General features: G+C 53.9%; 1 protein-coding gene across 1 annotated transcript; it reads left to right on the forward strand.

The window, feature by feature from the left end:
- The first annotated feature begins 325 nt into the window (after nt 1–325).
- ADRA1D (adrenoceptor alpha 1D) lies at nt 326–20,391 on the forward strand. Its single transcript, XM_032461887.1, has 2 exons — nt 326–2,023; nt 18,215–20,391. The coding sequence occupies exons 1-2, from the start codon at nt 910–912 to the stop codon at nt 18,814–18,816; spliced, it is 1,716 nt and encodes a 571-aa protein (XP_032317778.1). The 5' UTR covers nt 326–909; the 3' UTR covers nt 18,817–20,391.

A 20,391-nucleotide genomic window follows, 5' to 3' on the forward strand; every position in this document is an offset into this window, starting at 1 on the left:
GCTTTCGACCCTTCCTGGGGCTCTCCACGCCACGTCACTGTACAGAGGTGTTTGAGACCCTCCCTTATCCAGTGCCTTGAGAGAAGTAAGGAGATGCCACAGCTCCATCCAGGCAGTCCCTGGAGGCGACCCGGCGCGGCATGGCGCGGTCCAGTCCGCAGTCTGCAGCCTCCACGCGCTTGCTGCTCTCTGGCGGCCGGAGCCGTGAGTCTGGGGAACTCGAGCATCGCACCTTCTACGCTCGGTGCGCCCAAGGGCACCAGCGAGTGACCCGAGACGCTGGGGAAAAGGGCGGGAGGCAGGGAGACGCAGCTGAGGAGAAAGGGGGAGGAGACCCAGGAGGGCTGGGGGAGGGAGCCGGGAGCGGACCGCGAGGCGAGAGGGCGGACGTGGGCACCCGCGGTGCGGCGGGGGTTGCTGCTGCGGGGTCGGAGCGCGCGCCTGCGCCGCCGCCCCTGGGGACCCCGGGACGCTGGCTCTCCCAAAGCACAGAGCCCCTTCTTCGGGCAAGTGTGGCGCCAGGTCCCTCGGCGCCGGCCGCCCCCTCCCCGCCTCCTCCCCAGCGCTGCACCTCCTCCGTCCCGCCCCCGCGCCCAGTAGTGAGCGCCGCAGTGGCCGCAGCCTGCGCCGCCTGGCCGCCTAGGCGCGCTCAGAGAACGGCGCGCGTCGCCGGCCCCGGCTCTTGGGTCCCACTCCGCGGCCGGCCTCGGGGAGCCCCGGTCGCCGGCCCCGTCGGCCCCGTTGTGCTCGAGGACAGCTGCGCTCCACGTCACAGAAACTGGGGCAGGATCCTGACGGGACCGGCGCCCCAAACTAGAGCCAGAGCCCCGCGACTATGCCCAGTGACCCCCCGCCCTAACAGTCGCTCGTCCTGCGCCCGGGCCCAGCCCCCGACGGCCACGCGTTGAGATGACTTTCCGCGACCTCCTGAGCGTCAGTTTCGAGGGATCCCGCTCGGACAGCAGCGCCAGGAGCTCCAGCGCGGGCGGCGGCGGGGGTGGCGCGGGCGGATCAGCCGTCTCAGAGGGCCCCGCAGTGGACGGCGTGCGGGGGACCGCGGGCGGCGGCGGCGGCGTGGTGGGCGCGGACAGCGGCGAGGACAACAGGAGCTCCGCGGGGGAGCCGGGGGGCGCCGGCGCTGGCGGCGAGGTGAACGGCACGGCGGCCGTCGGGGGGCTGGTGGTGAGTGCGCAGGGCGTGGGCGTGGGAGTCTTCCTGGCCGCCTTCATCCTCACGGCGGTGGCAGGCAACCTGCTGGTCATCCTCTCCGTGGCCTGCAACCGCCATTTACAGACGGTCACCAACTATTTCATTGTGAATCTGGCCGTGGCCGACCTGCTGCTGAGCACCACGGTGCTCCCTTTCTCAGCCACCATGGAGGTCCTGGGCTTCTGGGCCTTCGGCCGGGCTTTCTGCGACGTGTGGGCCGCCGTGGACGTGCTCTGCTGCACAGCCTCCATCCTCAGCCTCTGCACCATCTCGGTGGACCGGTACGTGGGCGTGCGCCACTCGCTCAAGTACCCCTCCATCATGACCGAGCGGAAGGCGGCCGCCATCCTGGCGCTGCTCTGGGCCATAGCCCTCGTGGTATCCGTGGGGCCGCTGCTGGGCTGGAAGGAGCCGGTGCCCCCGGACGAGCGCTTCTGCGGCATCACGGAGGAGGCGGGCTACGCCGTCTTCTCCTCCCTGTGCTCTTTCTACCTGCCCATGGCCGTCATCGTGGTCATGTACTGCCGCGTGTACGTGGTTGCGCGAAGCACCACGCGTAGCCTGGAGGCTGGTGTCAAGCGCGAGCGGGGCAAGGCTTCGGAGGTGGTGCTGCGCATCCACTGTCGCAGCGCAAGCACCGGCTCGGATGCGGCCCGTGGCAGGAGGCGCAGCGCCAAGGGCCACACCTTCCGCAGCTCACTGTCCGTGCGCCTGCTCAAGTTCTCCCGCGAGAAGAAGGCGGCCAAGACTCTGGCCATCGTCGTGGGAGTCTTTGTGCTCTGCTGGTTCCCCTTTTTCTTCGTCCTGCCACTGGGTGAGTGACCCTTCTCCCATCAGCCTCTTCCCTTCCTCCCTGAGCCTGTGGCTGTCCCTTCCTGGCACCGGACTTGGATGGACGTCCCAAGTGGAGGGTGACTTGCCACCTGAGCGAAGGTTTACTTAATAACCTGCCTGGTCTCTTAGGCATGCGCGCATGTGCTGTTTTGCAGGAAGACAACTGAGAGGCTCCTCATGCTTGCAGGATTTGTTTTACGGACTTCTAACTTTCCTGGCCTTCCCACTCTTCACTGCCATTACAAGCTCTTCGCTTGTTTTCTGCTCCCACCTCCTCTAAATATAAAAGGTAACTGGAAATCTGTGCTGGCATCTGCCCGTAGCATGTTGTGAGCAGTGTATGTGCTTGTCCACATATTCCCCTTCCCTGTACCCCCAGATATAAATGCCAACCCCCAGAGGTGGTGCTAAGGTGAGTGAGGCTACCTTCATTCGTGGGCCAGTCAGCTGCACATCAGCAGGCACCGGAAGCCACCTGCTTTCTCCCAGCACCCATTCGGTTTGGAAGCTGGCCTCCCTGGGAGACCCTCCCCAGCTGGTATCTGTGAATGCCCCCTGGGCTCTCACTTCTGAAATCTCTTGGAGGTGGGGGGCTGTGTGGGGCTGAGAAGGAAAGGGAAAGGGCATTTTATCAAATGGAAAGTTAATATTGTTCGTCGTCGATTTTTAAATTTACTGAGTCCTTTACCTCTTCCAGAGAACTTTGCTATTTCTTTCACCGGCTTCCCTGTAGTCCTGGGAGGTGGACAGCTGCCCTCAGGGGCTTCTTCCCACTCCTTAAGGCCCCTCCTGGAAGCCTTGGGACTGAGTAGGCACAGGAAGGACAAGGGGAACAGCATCTCTGGGGATGCATTTGCCCGGAGTCACTTCACCCATGGCTGCAACTTCAGTTGGCCGAAACCGGATCTCCCTGTCTTTCCCAGGCCTTGCTCCTTCCACACTCTGCAGCTGAGTCAGGAAAGAGACAATGGCCTCCCTCCTGCTCCCTCCTGCAGGCCCTCTCCACACAGGAGTCAGAGTGACCTTTATGCATTATAAATTCGAGTGTCGCTCTCTTCTAAAACCCCTTAATGCTTTTCTACTGTCCTGGGAACAAAATCCAAACTCTGTACCACAACCTATGATAGGGTGACCATCAAGTTTGTTATGTCCGGACCAAAATGAGACATTATGAATCTTTACACTGGGACAGCAGGCACAGACCAGGACTGTGACATGTGGTCCCCCTCCTATAAGGAAGGGCCTGAGTGATGGGCCACCTCCCGTCTGACCCCATGGCTTTGCCACCTGCCCCTTGCTCACTGCACGCACAGGCCCTTCTGACCCTCTTCTGGTTTCTTGCAACGCCAAGCTCATGCCCTTGCACTTGCTCGTCCCTGTGTCTGGCCCGCCCTCCCCAGCTCCTCCGGGCTAACTCCCCATCCTGTAAGTCTCAGCATAAATGTCCCCACTTCAAAGCGGCCTTCCCTCTTCTCTTCCTTCAATTTCAGTATGTATTTTGTATTCTCTCCCTCTGGCACGAAGTTTTTTTCTTTTACTGGCTCCTTAACTGTCATCACATGTCTATGTTGCTTGATTTGGTGTGTGATTCCCCCCACTGACCCGGCAGCTCTGTGAGGGCAAGGCTGGATCAGCTATGTCATCACCAGTGCCCAGCACGGTGCCCGGCACATGAGGAGCAACAGCACAGCCGAGAGGACCACAGCCTCTGGTGCCAGAGCCTGGGTTCAAGTCCCAGCTCCACCCCTTCCTAGCTGTGTAACTTCTGGCAAATCCCTGAGCCTCTCTGCCTCTGTCTCCTCATCTGTAAGATAGGGATGGCAGTGATGGTAGTCATACCCACCTGCAGGGCTGGGGTGAGACCTCAGGGAGATGCTATGTGTGAGTATAATTCTGGTACATGGTGAGTGCAGTCTGAGCTGTTGCTTTTATAGCAGATGCTCCATAAATACATGGTAAGGAATGAAATAAATCACCAACTTGAAAATCAGCCAGCCAGAGGCTGCTGGGGGAGGAGGGGGGACAGGTGGAACAGGAGGTGGCCAATAGGCAGGCAGGAGAAAGTCGGTGTGTCTGCTTCTTTAGAAACCCATGCACCCAGGATCTAGAGCCTACCACCCAGGTTCCTTTCCCCACCCACCAACCACAGCTGTGACCTGTTCCAGGGGCCCTCAGCTGCCTCCCTGCCCCCTGGCTCACCCCGGCCCCATGTGAGGAATGATCGAGGTGGGTATAACATGCCACCACCTCCTATTACATTCTTTTAACTTCTTTTAAAAATTTGAGTTACAGAATAATGTCCAGAGAAGGAGAAAATAATATATCACTTGTCCGTCTATCTTTAATCACCCATATTGAACAGATGATAACATTTCGCCATATCGGCCTCAGATTCTTTTCTCCCTCTTTTCAAAGAAATAGAACACAGACACAACGGAGTCCCCACCTCCTGTCCTTTTGTCATTTTCTCCCTCCCCCCTGAGAGGTAAATCCAGTGTTTATCACTCCCACACATCGGTTTATTCTCTTACCACAAACACCTGAATCCATAATAATAAACAGTATTGTTTAGTGTGTCCTTCAGATCTCTACAAATGGCACCACGCCACGCATATCGGTCTTCAGTTTGCCTTTTCCACCCAGCATTTTGTCGTTGAGGTTCGTCCATTCTGGTTCGTTCCAGCAGCAGTGTTCCATTTGCGCGTGTTCCAGGGTGTGTTGATGCAGTCTCCTGCTCAGCTTTTCCAGTTTTTCATGGTTACAGTCAACACCACAAAAGGCTACTGGTTTTTGAGGTTAAGAGCCCGTGTCTCCCTCCTTCAGAAAGTCATCCCTGACCGTCCATGGCCTCTGCCCTTGCGGCACACGCTGCTCTTTCTCAGTCCCTCCATCGCTGCTGCTCCTCACGCGGCGTGGGAACACGCCGCCCTGCCTCCTCCTTCCTACCAGTCTGTGCTGTGCCCAGCCTCCCAGGGCATCTCACCGCGTCCCGGAACCAAGCCCAGGGCCACTGACTGAGTGGAATCTGGCAGTAATGAGCAAGCAGGACAGAGCCACGCAGGGACACGGAGTATTCGGATCTGCCGTGATGGGGCTCAGAGGGCAAGGGCAGCAGCGAGACGGGAGGGCAGAGGCTGTGGTGGATGCAGGAGCGGCCTGAGGGCTGTGCAGGAGGGAGAGGGGACCAGGAGGTCCTGACACACCCTCCCTCCCAGCTCTGGGCCCAGGTCTGGGAGGAGAGAGGCATCTTTGGAGGAATAGGGATCATTCTGAGCAGCAACTTTTTGAGGGGAAATGTGGAATGCAAGGGACTGGCATATTTTGATGGGAGGTACCAGTAGGTGCTTACAGGTGAAAGATGTTGGGAACTTAGATAAGGGGGCCAGGGATGGATACAGTTGCAGAAGCAGGAGTGTGGGGTACAGTCTCCCAGGAAGAGGACAGAGGGACAAAGAGAAGAGAGGGCTGGGGAAGGAGCTTTGGGGAGCACCCACTTTGAAAGAACCAGGAGGCAGAAAAGGGGGCAGCCAGGCAGAGTGGTACCTCCCTCCTCCCAGGCCCTGGTTCCCATGAAGGCACCCAGTAGGGCCACAATCTGGGGGTTGTTGAGCAGACCCAAGGTGCCCCCCAACACCCCCACACACTCCAAGCGGAGGGTGGAGCCCCAGCCACTGCATAGCCAGTGAGCAGCCCCAAAAGCTCAGAGGATACTGAGAGCCTTAGGAAGGGGGCGCAGGGACCCAGAGGGACACTGGCACAGGGTCCTGAACCATCAACTATAAACCTGAAATGCCAGTCAAGCCAGAGCTGCAGCAGAGAGGGACACAGATGAGGTGTGCCGAGCCATGGGGCCTCTGGGGCCCAAGGTGCTGGGCAGGAAAGACTGGCACCCAGACTTGGGGCACCTGAAATCCTTCGGGGCCCAGAGAGGGACTGGGGGTCATCCCCCACATCTCTGTTTCTTTGTGAGGAGCACCTGTGGGGTAAGTGGAAGCAGGCACGGTGTCTCCATGAGCCTGAGACACCACATGGCTGCCCTGAGACTCGAGCAGCGAGGCGGGGAGGGCAGCACCAGCTCCTGCAGGGCTCCCTTCCCCTCCTAGGCCCCTCCAGGGGCCACATCTCCCTTGATGTTTTCCTAGCAGCAGTACCTCACTGAGTCTGGCTTTGGCCTGCCTGGCAAGTGTCCCAGTCATGCCCAGAGGTAACCTGTCCACTGAGACCTACACACACACACACACACAGGACAGCCCCAGCCCTGTCATTCCTAGTGACCACAGGCAGACCCCCAGCTTGCACTCCCAACTCTCTTTTGCTGGGTGGGTCACTGAGCCTCACTGGCCTCTGAGTCAGCCTCCGGAACGTGTGGGTCACACAGAACAGCCTCAGAGGCTCAGAGCCCACGGGCCCCTTCCAAATACATATCAAGGTGTGCAGGTGATAGAAGTCCCAGGACAAGGACACTCCAGCCAGGGTTTCAGGCCCCCACTCCCAGCCATCTGTCCTCCGTCCTGTATTATCAGTCTAGGCCCTGTGATAATGCTGCCTCCCTGAACAGCCCCGGGTTTAGCCAGGTGCTTCTTTGTGCTCCCCAAACACTCTGCGTTTAGCTTTGTCACGGTGGACTGTGGTCATCAGCATTCTCACACATGCTGTTATCTGTAAGGGCAGAGGAAACACTACATACACAGGCATGGAGGAGTGGAGGTATTTGGGGGTGTCCTGTGGTTTGGGGGACCTGAAATGTGGAGTCTATGAGAAGAGGGGTCACAAGATGATGCCAATAACAGGACAATGGATAAATAAATCACGGTGTATTCATTGACTGGACTACTGCCCGACCAGGAAAATTAACAAACTCGATGTCCACAACAATGAGGATGAATTTCACAGACAGTATACTGGGCAAAATGAACCAGATCTGAAATTAAAAGCATAGGTACCATATGATTCTGTGTATCTGAAGTTCAAAAACAGGCAAAGCAAAGCAATGGTGATAAAAATCAAGACAATGGCGACATGTGTGAGTGTGTCATGGGGACGGAGGGTATTGCCTAGAAAAGAGGGCCAAGAAACCTTCTGAAGGGCTGAGAACATTCTATGTCCCAGTCTGAGTGGTAGCTACATTGGTGTATACACATGTAACATCATCCGTCTGTGCTTATAAAATGTACACACTGTAAACCTGACTGTCAGTACCTTATGCTTAATGAGAGAGAGAGGGAGAGCGCGCAGGTGACAGTGAGAAAGAGAAAGAAGGAGAAAAGGCGGGAGGAGGCAAGAGGAGGTTGAGGAATTGGTGTCTAGACTGGAAAGCACACTTTGGCAGGCGGGTGTGGAGGGTGCATTCAGCGTGTGCATCCCCAGATGCAGGGAGAGAGGCGGGGCATGCATCGCAGCAGGTCCTCGGTAACGGCGTTACTGTGCCCAAAAGCCCAAAAGCCTAAAGAAGAGGCTGGCATTACATCTTCTATCTGTGCCTTTGTGGCACCTGGCACATGGTTGGTGCTCAGTCAATGTGTGTGTGCAGAGGGAAAGAGTGGCAGAACCCACCGCCTCATCACACCCTGCCACTCCAAGGATCTGGGTGACAAAGCACAGCCCTCGATTGTAGCAGCAGTAGTAGTAGCAGTGGTATCACCGTGGTGAGAACACTTAACATGCGATGTACCCTCTTGACAAATGTTTAAGTGCACAGGATTGGTCACTGTAGGCACGAGGCTGTCCAGAATTTCTTCATCTTGCTTTATGCCCGCTATTAGCAACTCCCCGGTCCTCCCTTCCCCCAGCCCCCAGCCCCCAGCCCCCAGCCCCCAGCATTCCACTCATTGATTCTTTGACTTTGACTATTTCAGATACCTCCTAGAAGTGGAATCCTGCAGTCCTTCTATGACTGGCGTATTTCACTTAGCATACCACCCTCTGTGTAAAGCAGGACCCCCTCTCCCTAGCGATGCACTGAGTGTGCCCCACCTCATTTATGTGACCTAAAATTTTTTTAAGCATAGCAGCTAACATTAATTTAGTGATTATTATGAACAAGCAATGAACTAGGGTTTTTTTTTTCTTTTTAAAAAAATCATGGATGGTTTCAAACATATACATAAGTAGGTAGAACAGTGTGATGGCCCCTGGGTACCACCAGCTTCAACTGCTATCAACCCAAGGCTCGGTTCATTCCAGTCCCCACTCACTTTTCACTTGCTTATTATTTTGAAGAAAATCCCAGACACTGTATCAGCTCATCTGTAAATTCTACAGTATGTATTTCTAGAACTTAAAAAAAAAACCCACAATCCATTATAACACATAAAAATAATTGATTAATTTAACAAATATCTTAATGTTGAAATGTTGCTGATTGCCTCACACATTTTTAGTTTATTTGTTTGAATCATGGTCCAAAAAAGGCACGTACATTGCATGCAGTTGAATTGCCTCCTCAGTTTCTTTGATTGATGATTCCCCTTCCCCAAATTTTCCTTTTCAACCATTTGGTCAAGAAACCAGATTGTTTGTCTTGAAGGAGTTGCCACCAGTCCGCAGTTTGCATCCCTATGGTACCATTTAATGTGTCCCCCTGTTCCCTGTACTTCCTGTAAACTGGCTTGATCACATTCAAGTTCAGTGCTTAGGGCAAGAATTCCTCCCTTTCGTGATGTTAAGATTGATCAGGGGTTCAGACGTGATCAGCCCCATCTGTCCATGATAAAATGTCCCGTCAGCCTTTCACCTGCTGGTTTTAGCAGCCATTGACCATGGCTGGACCCATTATATCACTTTAAAAAGTGGCGATATCCAAATTCTGTCATTCCTCCTGCATTTGTAGACTAAAAATTCTAAAAACAGTTCGCCACTGGCTATTTGGTCACTTGAAATAACATCTGTATAAAAAAAGCAGAACTGCTCAGTACTCCCTTTTATCAAGAGAAGAGTCAATTTCCTAGCAGTCTTTCCAAAGGGGACCAATAGGGTTTTTTTTAAGTACGTGATGAAGTGATTTTTAAAGCCGTCACACATTACAGACATCGATCATTTTGGGGGGTTGGCCAATGAGTGACCTTTCACGTTGGCTCCTGGGACCTTTGGCACAACCCAGAGTCTTGAGTTTTCTGGTCTCATGAGATGTTTCAGGCTCAGCTTGTACTTTTTGTTGCCCTGGACTGTTTCTCTAAAGTGGTCTCTTTTAGTGGAAAATGAAAATTTAAAGACCACAATCTGAGCTCTTGGCTGTGCATTGATACTAAGTTGGCCACTGACTCATGGACAGAGCTAGGAAAAAAAATTGGGGGGGGGGGTGGCGGGGCGTAAAAGAAAAATATGCCACTGATGGGGTGGACTTCTGTTGTCAGACGAGCACAGATCCTTCCTCCCCTGAGGGTCTTGTCCTCTGCCCAAGTCCTGCTCAGATGTTTGTCATAAACATCTAATGAACTGTTGATTGCTCTGCCTCATTCATTAAAGTCCAGGATACTGGGGTCACATGCTTTCGCCCCCACTCTCATCTCTGCCTTAGTCATTGGTGTGGCTCCACTGTCCTGAGGCTGACCCATGCTGACCCTGACTTCCCCCTCCACCCTTCCTCCCAGGGTCATGCCGTGGCCCATGTGCCCACCTTCATCTATGTCCTCCCAAATCCTCAGTGAATCTCTGCCACCCAAGTCCATCTACTCCTTGGTTCCAATCATACCTGCTCACTGACCCCAACCTTGACTAAGCCTTCTCATCCCTGCCCCTCCCTTTGTCTTCTGGTCAGTTAGGCCTCCCTCCCCAACTAGTGCCATAATCCACCACTTTACCCTCTCTTGCCGTCTTTAACTGCCTCGCCTCCACCTACTTCTGTGAACCCCAACCCCTGAATCTGGCCGTTCCTCCATGTGGTTCACAGTGTGTGCTGCTAAATGTATAAAACTTGGTGTGGAGTAGGGGCTAATTTATGGCATCTGCCCATTTCCATGATGCCACTATTCCCACCACGGTCAGTTTCAGGCTACCAAAGAGATGTCAGCTGGCTTGCAGAGTTCCTGAAAATTTAACAATCAGGTCTTGTGAACCAATGCAAACTGGTGTCTAGATGAGCACTTGCTAAAATAAAAAAATCACCCTTTCCATAGCCAGGCCTCCTCCTTGGGGCAGCCCCCATGTGCCGGAAGTCCTGCAGCTTCCCTGTCGGCTCAGATCTCTCTCAACTCTCTTTCCTTCCTAAGGGGTTTTACTCTGTCAGTGACTGCTCGGCCCTCCTTATCTCCACCTCTCCTCTGCCCGCTCACACAGCACAGAGATGTGTCCACAATGCCTCTTAAAAATGATTCACCCTCAGCCTGTAGCCCCTTCACCCTCACTCTGTTCCCATCTTCTCACTGTAATCTTTCCTCCTTTCCACCTTCTTGTAAGAATATCTCTTGCTACTTAGGTCTTTAAAAAATATTCTGGTGTTAATCTTAAGCCTAGATGTCAGAGCTGGGTTTGGAACCTAAGCACTCTGGCTCTAAAGTCCTTGTTACTTCCTGCCTGGGTCAGGGGTCAGAGGTCAGAGGTCAGGCTGGAGCCAGGGTTAAAGGTCAGTTTTAAGCTTCAAATCTCACTAAATGCTTTGGTGCCTGCACACCTTCACCAGGCTCCGTTCCAGGCTCCCTTCTGCCCCAGGTCCTGGCCATGAGGGCCCTGAGCAGTGCCACGGGACAGGACCAGGTCCTGCATGGTTTGATCTTCTCATAGACCCCCAGAGCCCTTGAGCCCCCTCCTCATAGGAAAGTCTCTGAGTTCCTGAGTCCATCTCTGACCCCAGCTGAGCCCTGCCTCATCCTGCTTTGTGAGCTGTGTGCCCACTAAAAAGGGGCTCCTTGAATGCTGGAGATTTGCCTGCCCTCACTCTGCAGGTGGTGACCCCACAGAACATTAGCCTGGCTTCCTAGTGGGCAGTGCCCCAGCAGCTCAGTGCTTGGACTCCTGGACAGAGTGAGCCCTGTCTGGCCACCTTCTCACCTCTGGTAAAAGCACTGATCTGCCCAGACTCAGGAGCCATTTGTCAGTGTGGCTACAGAGCTGAGGGGTTCATGCTAAGATCAGAGTCTTATTCAGCTGAGCACAAGGGCCACTTGGCAGGGACTTCGGTCTTGGGCACTCAGAACTTGGGGTGAGGCCACTTCAAGGCCGCAGATCAGGAAGTAAATGAATTAAGAAGTGACAAGAGCGGAAAGAAAGGAGAGAGAGGGAAGGTGGAAAGAAAGAAGGGAGAAGAGGAGAAAGAGCTGAGGGGGAAATAGGGGTGCACATGTAGGACACTGGACAGGTCAGTGACTCACCTCCCTACCTTGGGCCCCACCAGGCAGCCTCTGTGGCTATGGGAACTGCCCCTCCCCACCAATCCCAACAGCTATGGAAGGTGTCCAGGGCCAGGCAAGTAGTTCTAGGTCAGCCCCACAGAGGTCAAGGATCCTAAGGCAAACATGGAGCCACCAAAGGACTTCTGATCTGCAACTTACCCATCTTGAGCCCAAGGACCCACCAGTTTCCTCTCTGCATGGGAACTTGGCAATGCAGGGAATTCAAGAGATCTGGTTTGGCACAGCTAGCCCCACAGGACCTTCAACTGATCCCTCCATGTCTTCACAATCCATCTAAGACCTGCACCCTATTCAGGTCAACTCTTCCTGACAGCCTTCCATGATTATTTCTGCCTCAAAATGGGCCTTATCTCTTACATTCTCTCCCTCCCCCTTCCTGTTTCAGCAATCCTAACTTCTTGGTGGCCCTCCAACTTGTCAGGTACCCTGCAGCCCCAGGGCCTTTGCACACGCCCCTTCCTCTGTCTGGAGTTCTCTTTCTTCAGATAGATGCATGACTCACTTCCTCACAGGGTATTCAGGTCTCAGCTCAAATGTGCCTTATTAGAGAGACTCATCTGACCCTTTAGAATATAGCAAAGAGGTCCTCTGCTTCCCAGCCTCTCTTGGGGAAAGTGCTGTTGAGTTCCAGAGTCAGAGGCACTGAGTGAGTGGCTGGAAGAACTGGGAGAGAGAAAGACGGTCTAGGGCTAGGAATTCCTTCTCTCTGAGCCCTGCTGGCTGGAAGAGACCTGAATACCCAAGAGAACATGGCATTTTAACCCCTCTGTTTCTTTCTGGCTAGAGAAAGTAGCTGCCTGTGGGTGGAAAAATCACTGGTGATGGAGGGAGTGGGAAAGGAGAAAGGCTGGGGTGCAGCCTGATATTTCAAGGTTGGCTGCAAGCTATGAGCAGGACTGCCTGTGAATTCTGATATTCTGCCAAGAACAAGCTCCCTCTGGTAAGGGCAGAAGAGGGCTCTTGATCACAGCGTCCGCCCCTTGGCTTCCACACTGTCACTCCTCAGCGAGGCTTGGCCAGATTGGCCAGCTGCAGCCCCACCCAGCATCTCAGCGGCACCTCCTGGGCCAGGACACTGCCGTTCCTTAGGAGAGGGGAGTGGCCTGTGACCAGGCTGCGAACACTCCCCCTAACCTCACAGGCTGCCTTTAGTTTCCCCACCAGTGTTTAGGCCAGCCTGGCCTAGCCAGCATGCCATAGCGAGGGGTTACCTGCTGACAGAGGAGAGGTCCTTCCTCTGCTGACCAGTGATGTTCGCCATCCCCGGACGCTGTGTTTATGTATAAAAGTCTGTCCTTAGCCTGACCAGCGTGGAGCCTGGTAGGTCCTGAACACTCAGAAAGCAAGCGTGGGCTCCCATTTCCTTCCTCCTCACTTGGGAGGCTACCCACACCCACCCAGACACGTATTCCCTCACTCAGCAGACGTTTTACAGCCCCTGCGCTGGCTCAGGCGCTTGTGTTCCAGGCTGGGATGAAAAGAATCATTAACCCCATCCCTGCCCCCAAGAAACCTAGAGCCTAGGAGAGTAGATAGAACAGTAACAAATTGTATTTGTTAAAATGCAAGCAGGGGTCAAAGGGCACCTAACTTAGGCTTGGTGGGGGCGGACACCTGACCTGGGCTGGAGGGAGAGGTGGGAGGAAGCACTTGGGAGAAGTTGGGGCCAAGCAGGAAGGCAGAAGGAGCCCAGCCCCTGGGGGAAGACATGCTTGTGGCTGCGTGTGGCCAAATTTGGAGGGAGATAAGCTGAAGACAGCACGGGGTCCTAAAAAGACTGGAATGCCACACGAGAAAATTTGGGTTTATTCCTCGGAGCCATTAGACGCCACTAACGGCTTTCAGAGGGGAAAGGAGAGAAACCATTCTTTTCGGTAACTCTCTGGCAGCTGTGTGCAGAGTAGAGAGGACAAGGGACCCCTTGGTGAGCTTTTACAGCCTTGTAAACAAAATGAGGTGCCAGACTAAGCAAAGGTTTCAGGAAGCAGGTGAAGGGAGGGACCCTGTTGGGGAGAAAATGGAATGCACTAGACGTGGTGACCAGTTGGACATATAGATTAGAAAAGAGAGACTCACTCAGCAAACTGAGGACCTACTGTGTGTTCAGGGTGCTCATGAGGTCTTCTGGGCAGTGGAAGTGCAGCACCAAGTGAAACAGACGCTAGTCCTGCCCCATGGACTCCGACTGCAGGGAGAAAGATGCTAGACAAAATGAAGAATAACTTGGCTAGTGCAGGAGAAGGTGACAAGGGCCAAGGATAGAGTCCCCCCAGTTGAGGGGGGTGGGGAGTATGGGGTGGTGAACATTGCAGTTTTTTTTATTGACGTACAGTGATGGATTTACAGGATGATCCTGTACAAAAGCACACAGACAAGACTGGAGCCTGCTGTGGCCAGAGGGCAAGGAGAAGTCAGTGTGGCCACGTGGCTGATGCACGTGAAGACAGAAGAGAATCGGGACTCACAAGAGAAGGGAGAACAACGGGGTGGTGCTGGGTGCCCGGATGGTGGGAGGCTGAGGGAGGGTGTCCTGTGAGCGGCTCTGTTTCTGGTGACAACTGCCAAGATGAGTTAGCACAGCTGAACTTTACGCTGCAAGAAAGGCTGCGGACAAAGTGGGGAGTTGGGGGGGGCAACTTGGGGCAGAGGAGGGGGCTGCCAGGTACTGGGAGGCAGGGGCCTTGTCTCAGAGCCCCACGTCCCCACTGAGGCTTTCCTGTAGTTGGGCTCCAAGGACTGGCAGAGGCATGTGCCAGGCAGCTGGAGAGGAATGAGAAGGCAAGATAGGCGAAACAGATGGCCAACCTGAAAAGCCGTAACTCAGAGGAGCTGGAGGAGGAGAGAGTTGGGAGTTGCTGAGAAGGGGCTTGTCCACTGATGCCCCTACAGCAGGGCAGTGTTGCAGGGATAATGCCTGCGAGCATCCTCAAGGGTTACAGTGTTGCAGGAGAAATGGGGGCCCGAGGATGGTCCCTGGGACGCACCCTGCCAAGTGAGGGTCCCTAGCTTCATGCAGGAAAGAATTCAAGAAGGAGCCAGAGTAAAGTGAAAGCAAGTTTAGTCAGGAAGATACACACTCCATGGACAGAGTGTGGGCTGCCTCAGAAGGCAAGAGCCGTGGCCCCAGGAGATGGGATCGTCTTGGAAAGTGAGAGCGGCCTAGGAGATACACATCCCATTGGCAGAGTGTGGGCCGTCTCAAAAGGCAGAGGCCCTGGGGTGCGAGGGTGTTTCATTTTTTTACGGGCTGGGTAATTTCATATGCTAACAAGTGGGAGGATTATTCCAACTATTTGGGGTAAGGGGCAGGGATTTTCTGGAATTGGGTCCCTGCCTGCTCTTGGGCCTTCTATGGTCAGCCTCGGGGCTGTCATGGCACCTGTGGGTGTGTCATTTAGCAGGCTAATACATTACAATGAGCACATAATGAGGCTTAAGGGAAGTCAAATCCTCCGCCATTTTGAGCCTAGTTGGTTCTAACCAGTTTATGTCCTCTCCTCAATTGCTGTGTCATTCTTTTAATGGTTGTGCCCTGCTCCTTTCCCTCCTGTCTCATTAAGGCAGTTACCCACCTCATCCGTGGCAAAGGAGAGGGAAGTGCCCACCATCTCCCCACCCCTAACCCAGAAATCCTTGAAAGAGGCTGTGGGCAGTTGAGAGAATGTTGGGACAGGCAGGCAGGCAGCAAAGAGTAAGGTGGGGTGCAAGGAAGTGGAGGAGGCAGACTGCAGCACTCTGGGTGGAGGTAGGTGTGAGGCTCAGAACTGCTGTATGTGAAGGGAACACAGTAAAATCTCCTGGGAACGGCTGCCTCTGGAAGCTGGAGCCCAAGACACAGACGTCTGTATTTTCCAGGCAAGATGTCTGTGTACAGAAGGCAGAGAGCAAATGAAACAAAATTGTGGCAGATGCTGTTGGTGCCCCCCCCATCTCCCCACACCCCCCCCATCTCCCCACACAGCCCCCTCCAACAGGTCACCCTCCACCACAGCAGCTGCCTGGATTTCTTTGCTTGAGGCTTTCTCTCACCAGCAAAATCCTCATTGTCCATCCATACAGCAGGCAGAAATTGTAGAAAATTAACACCCTGAGGGAGCAGCTGACTGACAGGAATGGGTGTATAGATACCCCGCCTCCCTCACCCCACTGTTGAGATAACTCTGAGGTTCCTGTTCCCCACGGTTTCCCAGAGCTCCTAGTGCGATTGCACCCCAGTTGCCCACAGCAGTGACTAACTTGTTAACTAACTCTCCTTTTCTTGGCTTCCTTCTCTTCCCTCTCTTCATCACATTTTACTACTGATATTTCATTTACCTTCCAAATTAACAACTTGCATTTGAATCTTTGTCTCAAGGGTCTACTTCTGGGAAAGCCCAAAGTAAGACAGAACCTCAGCAGAACACAGTAGGAAAAACTTCGGGCTGAAAGGCTGAATTTGAATCCCAGCTCCTTTATGTGTAAGAAATTCTCAGCTGGCAGCAGGCTTCCGTATAGGTTGGTTGAGCATAAGTTAAAATATTAATGTTTACAACAAGACCCAGGGCAAACTACGATATGCCACGTTGCCCACCAATCTGAATCAAAACCACGCTGATAACAATGCCCTTTGGCCGGCTTCAGGCTCGCTGCTGAAAGCATAGTCCACTGATTTGTCATCCTGGGCTAAATATAAAAGAATTGTGGCCTGAGTCAGGAAGTTATTTTCAGCACTCTGTCTTACTTTGCAGCCATTGAGGGATGCTGTTCGGAAGGCTGCCTTCCTGGAGGCTGAGGTCAACCTGGTGTCCCCCACATTCAAGGGACAACTGCCCAACACTTCTCCCAAGGGAAATTGTCTCCGTAAGATACTCTGATGCCCCAGCCTCCCCTAAACCCACCAGGTCTTGGCTTCTGTTTCTGGCCACTGTTCAGAGCTGGGAACACAGTGCCTACCCAGGGCTAAGGTCTCCTTTCCCAAAAGCCAGAGAAATAGGTGGTGGTGGGGAGGTGAACAGACTCCAGTATTTATTACAAACTTGCTGAGTCCTATACCCTGAAACTTATAAATCATCACAAAATCCCTTCCAGAGAAATACTGTTGTCTGTATTTCACAGACAAGGAAAGTGAGACTTAGACGGCCAAATAACTTGCTCAGGGCTGGGTGACCAAGATTTGAAAAGCCTGTGCCATGCAATGCTTCTGACACCCCTCTTCCTCCACAGCATTACTTAGTACCAGGAATTCCCACCAGATGGGAGATGGGTAATATGCAAGGGCCCCCAGGTCAAAGATGGGGTGTGGTGCCTCTGCTCCCCAGTAGGGGACCCTGCTCTTATTTCTTTGGGGACAAAAAAGAGAGTAAGGAAGTCCCATGATTTGTCAAGGACCACTCCCCCTGGTCTGCTTAGCCTGGCTGACACCTGCAACTTTTGCCAGGGATGGGACACGCCTGCCCCCTACACCTGACCCCTGCTGCTGCTGAGAGTGAGGGTGAGAGAGTGGCCTTTGCTTCCTGGATGATGCCTTTGTGTTGAGTGCCTTTTGGAGACATGACTCCTTCAGGGCCATCATGGGGAAGCTGGAGGAGAGGTTTGTGGGAAGGAGGGTCTTCATGACACAGCTCAGACCCCAGTGCCCCCACCCCTCCTGCCTGGCACTCTGCCTCCTTGCAAAGCCATCCCAGAAGCCTTCCCTGACCACTTCCCACTTCCACTGGGACAGCCCCACTGTTCTGCATTCAAACAGCCCATGGGCATTGTGTTTATTGAGGCTCAATTCTAAGCTCCCTTGCCTGCTTAAAAATATTCATGACTCCTAACTACCCATAAAAGCCAAACTTCCCAGCATTTAAGGCCCTTGAACATCTGTCCCAAATGAAGTTTTCTGAGCATATCCTTCGGGCCCCAAACTTTTATCCTCTTGCCCACCTGTCCCTTCCATTCCTGATACCCTGATACCTTCCTCATCCTGCCTGGCTCTTGTCCATCCTCTGAGACCCCTGGAAGCCCCCTACCCCAACATCACCATCACCATCACCCTGCCCTCATTCCCATGATATTTGGTCCACATTGCTACCGAGGGAGCAGGGCCATGTTTGATGTGAGCCCAGCACAGTGCCTGGCATGGGGCAAGCCTTGGTCAACATTTCACTCAGGAGTTCTTACCTTCTGTGTGCTAGGGACTACCCGGGCGTCCGGTGAAGCCCTTGTGGAGCCCTTCTCAGTCACTCTTTCAAATGCATAAAATAAAATACAAAGGATTGCACATGAAACCAATTTCATTGAAAACCTTGTCCAAATATTTTAAGTGAAATTTGGGATTTAGAAATAAATGTGCTTCCACGTGAAGGCATTAAATCACAAGATCTAGCGGTGCGTTCTAATGACTGACATTTCCAGATAGCGAGGAGCAGAGACAGTGTTTCCAAACATCTGCAACCACTGAATGTGGTAGGAAAATCTCTTTGGGCAGCTGCTACTATTAAGTTGAGCCATGTGAAACTGCCAATATTGTACCAGTTTTGAGCTACAAAACAGTGATTTCATATGGTTTGTGTCTAATTCTGCTCTGTTGCTTCCATTGGAGGGAAATGCTCAGTTTCAGATAAATGTGAGTAAAACTGAAGGTGACTGTTTTTCCTCATCCAAGTTCATGGACACCCTCAAATTATGTGCGGGACTTCTGGAGGAGAGAGATCTTGAGGGCCGCTAGGTGATAACTGGCCAGGGCCCGTGAAAGGGGTGGGAGTGGGGGTAGCGTGGGGAGGGTGGCCCCTCTGCACCAAGGGCTGCCCGTGCCCCCTGTCCCTGAGCATCTAATCAGCCGGCGTCTCTGCTCCCCGCAGGCTCCCTGTTCCCGCAGCTGAAGCCCTCGGAGGGCGTCTTCAAGGTTATCTTCTGGCTGGGCTACTTCAACAGCTGCGTGAATCCGCTCATCTACCCCTGCTCCAGCCGCGAGTTCAAGCGCGCCTTCCTCCGCCTCCTGCGCTGCCAGTGCCGCCCCCGCCGGCGCCGCCGCCCCCTCTGGCGCGACCCCGGCCGCCACTGGCGGGCCTGGAACGGCGGCCCACGCCCCGCCTGCGCCCCTGGCCCGGGCGCCCCGCTGCCCTGCGCCCCGCTGGCCCTCACCGCGCCCTCGGCCCCCAGCTCCCCGGGCACCCCTGAGGTGCAGGCCCCCGTCGTCGGCCGTCGAAAGCCGCCCCGTGCCTTCCGCGAGTGGCGACTGCTCGGGCCATTCCGGAGACCCACCACCCAGCTGCGCGCCAAGGTCTCCAGCCTGTCGCACAAGATCCGCGCCGGGAGCGCGCCCCGCGCAGAGGCCACGTGCGCCCTGCCCTCGGAGGTGGAGACTGTGTCCCTAGGCGTCCCCCACGACGTGGCCCAGGGCGCCACCTGCCAGGCCTATAAATTGGCCGACTACAGCCATCTCCAGGAAACTGATATTTAAGGACCCTGGGGAGTATGTCAGCGGTGGGAGGAACGGTATGGAGAGGGAGGCTGGCTTTGTTCAAGAGGCCGGTGAAAATCGGGGACCCAGAAACTGATCAGGAAATCTGCTCTCCTGCATCCCTGAGGAACTGAGGTGGGGGTGGGGCCCTTAAAGGGTGAAAAGTGATGGAACCCCCCACCCCCACCCCGACTGGACACAAATACCCCCAGTTCCCTTTCCAGGTAGGGGCTGCGGGCTCCTTGGGGCCATTTGCTTCCAATCTCTGTTTGAGAAACACTGCCCTGTCCATGCCCTGAACCCAGAGTAGATGGCCCCAAGTATGGTCAGGCAGCCCTGTCCCTCCTCTTGGGGAGGGAAGGACACAGAGACCCTGCCTGGCTGCCCACAATGCCTCCCCTAGGGGAAAACTCAGTGGGGCCAGCGCTTCTCAACGGACACAATTTCTCCTTACTGCCGACTGGAAGAATCCAGTGGACCTGCCACTGCCACCCATAAGCTTTGGTGGCAGATTGGGTGACCGCGCTAGAAGCCTGTTGTATTAACCAGTGGGCCCACTCCCCTCTGTTGAGGCTCCTCCCTGCATACCTGGCCCTGCCCCCATTATGTCTTCCCAGGGGCCTTACTGTTTACACTCTGTATATAGTTCGTTGTGCCTGTGCCCACCATTTCTCCCTGGGATCCAGAGCCATCAAATGGGGAGAGCTTTGTCATTTTTAGACATATTTATTGGTCAGAGAACTTCTATTTTGTCCAAACGGTGCAAACTGTCCCTCTTTAGCATACAAACCATAAAGAACTACATTTTTTCCCTAAAATCCTTCAAGTACTAAAGACCACAACAAAATAGATTGGGTCTGTGTTCACCTTTCTAGTTTCAATCTAACTGTCTCTTTAACTGATGGCTGCTGTCCTTTGGGACTTTTAGCATAACCAAAGGCCTCAGGTTGGCTTTTAAAATTCATACAACCAGTCTTGGCAACCAAACAGTAATCATAAGTACAAATTTTCCCTTTGCCAGTCTCCCCAGATGAACCTGTGTTGCTCTGAGGGCCTCAGTGAGGACGGTGGCCATCAGTTAAATAGGTGAAACATTACATGAAAAATATACGAGCCCAAGTAGACAGGAGTGCATGGTGAGTAAGAGATATCTACCTAGAAAGAATGCTTGTTAGTTTTGGGTAAAATGTCCAACACTTGTCATATTCCCAAGAGACTGTAGGTAGTTCAGTCCTCAGCTGGATAATATCAACCACATCCATCCATCCATCCATCCAAGTAAGGGTCACTGAGGATTAAACACTGGGCTCACAGGCAGATTCAACAGCAGGGGAGGGTCTCTGAGCAGGGCAAACTTTGGTTCCCACCTGCCAGGGCAACTGAGCCCTGCAGGAGGTCAAGAGTGGGGACAAGGGAGCAGGGTGGGGAGGGAGCTGTCAGCAGAAGGATTGGGTCGGGGGACCTCCCTGTCGTGGATAATAGTTGGCGTGGAGGCGGGCAGGGTCAGCAGCTTGCCCAGTACTTTTTCTAGGCTCGATGATCAGTCAGCAAAATCTATCTGATGTTCAAGCCTCA

Source organism: Camelus ferus, chromosome 19 (genome assembly GCF_009834535.1).
Source record: "Camelus ferus isolate YT-003-E chromosome 19, BCGSAC_Cfer_1.0, whole genome shotgun sequence".
Taxonomy (NCBI): Eukaryota; Metazoa; Chordata; class Mammalia; order Artiodactyla; family Camelidae; genus Camelus; species Camelus ferus.

Coding starts and splice junctions, on each gene's coding strand:
- ADRA1D (XM_032461887.1), top strand. CDS start 910: ATGACTTTCCGCGACCTCCTGAGCGTCAGTTTCGAGGGATCCCGCTCG. Junction 2,024..18,214: donor TTTCTTCGTCCTGCCACTGG/GTGAGTGACCCT, acceptor TGCTCCCCGCAG/GCTCCCTGTTCCCGCAGCTG.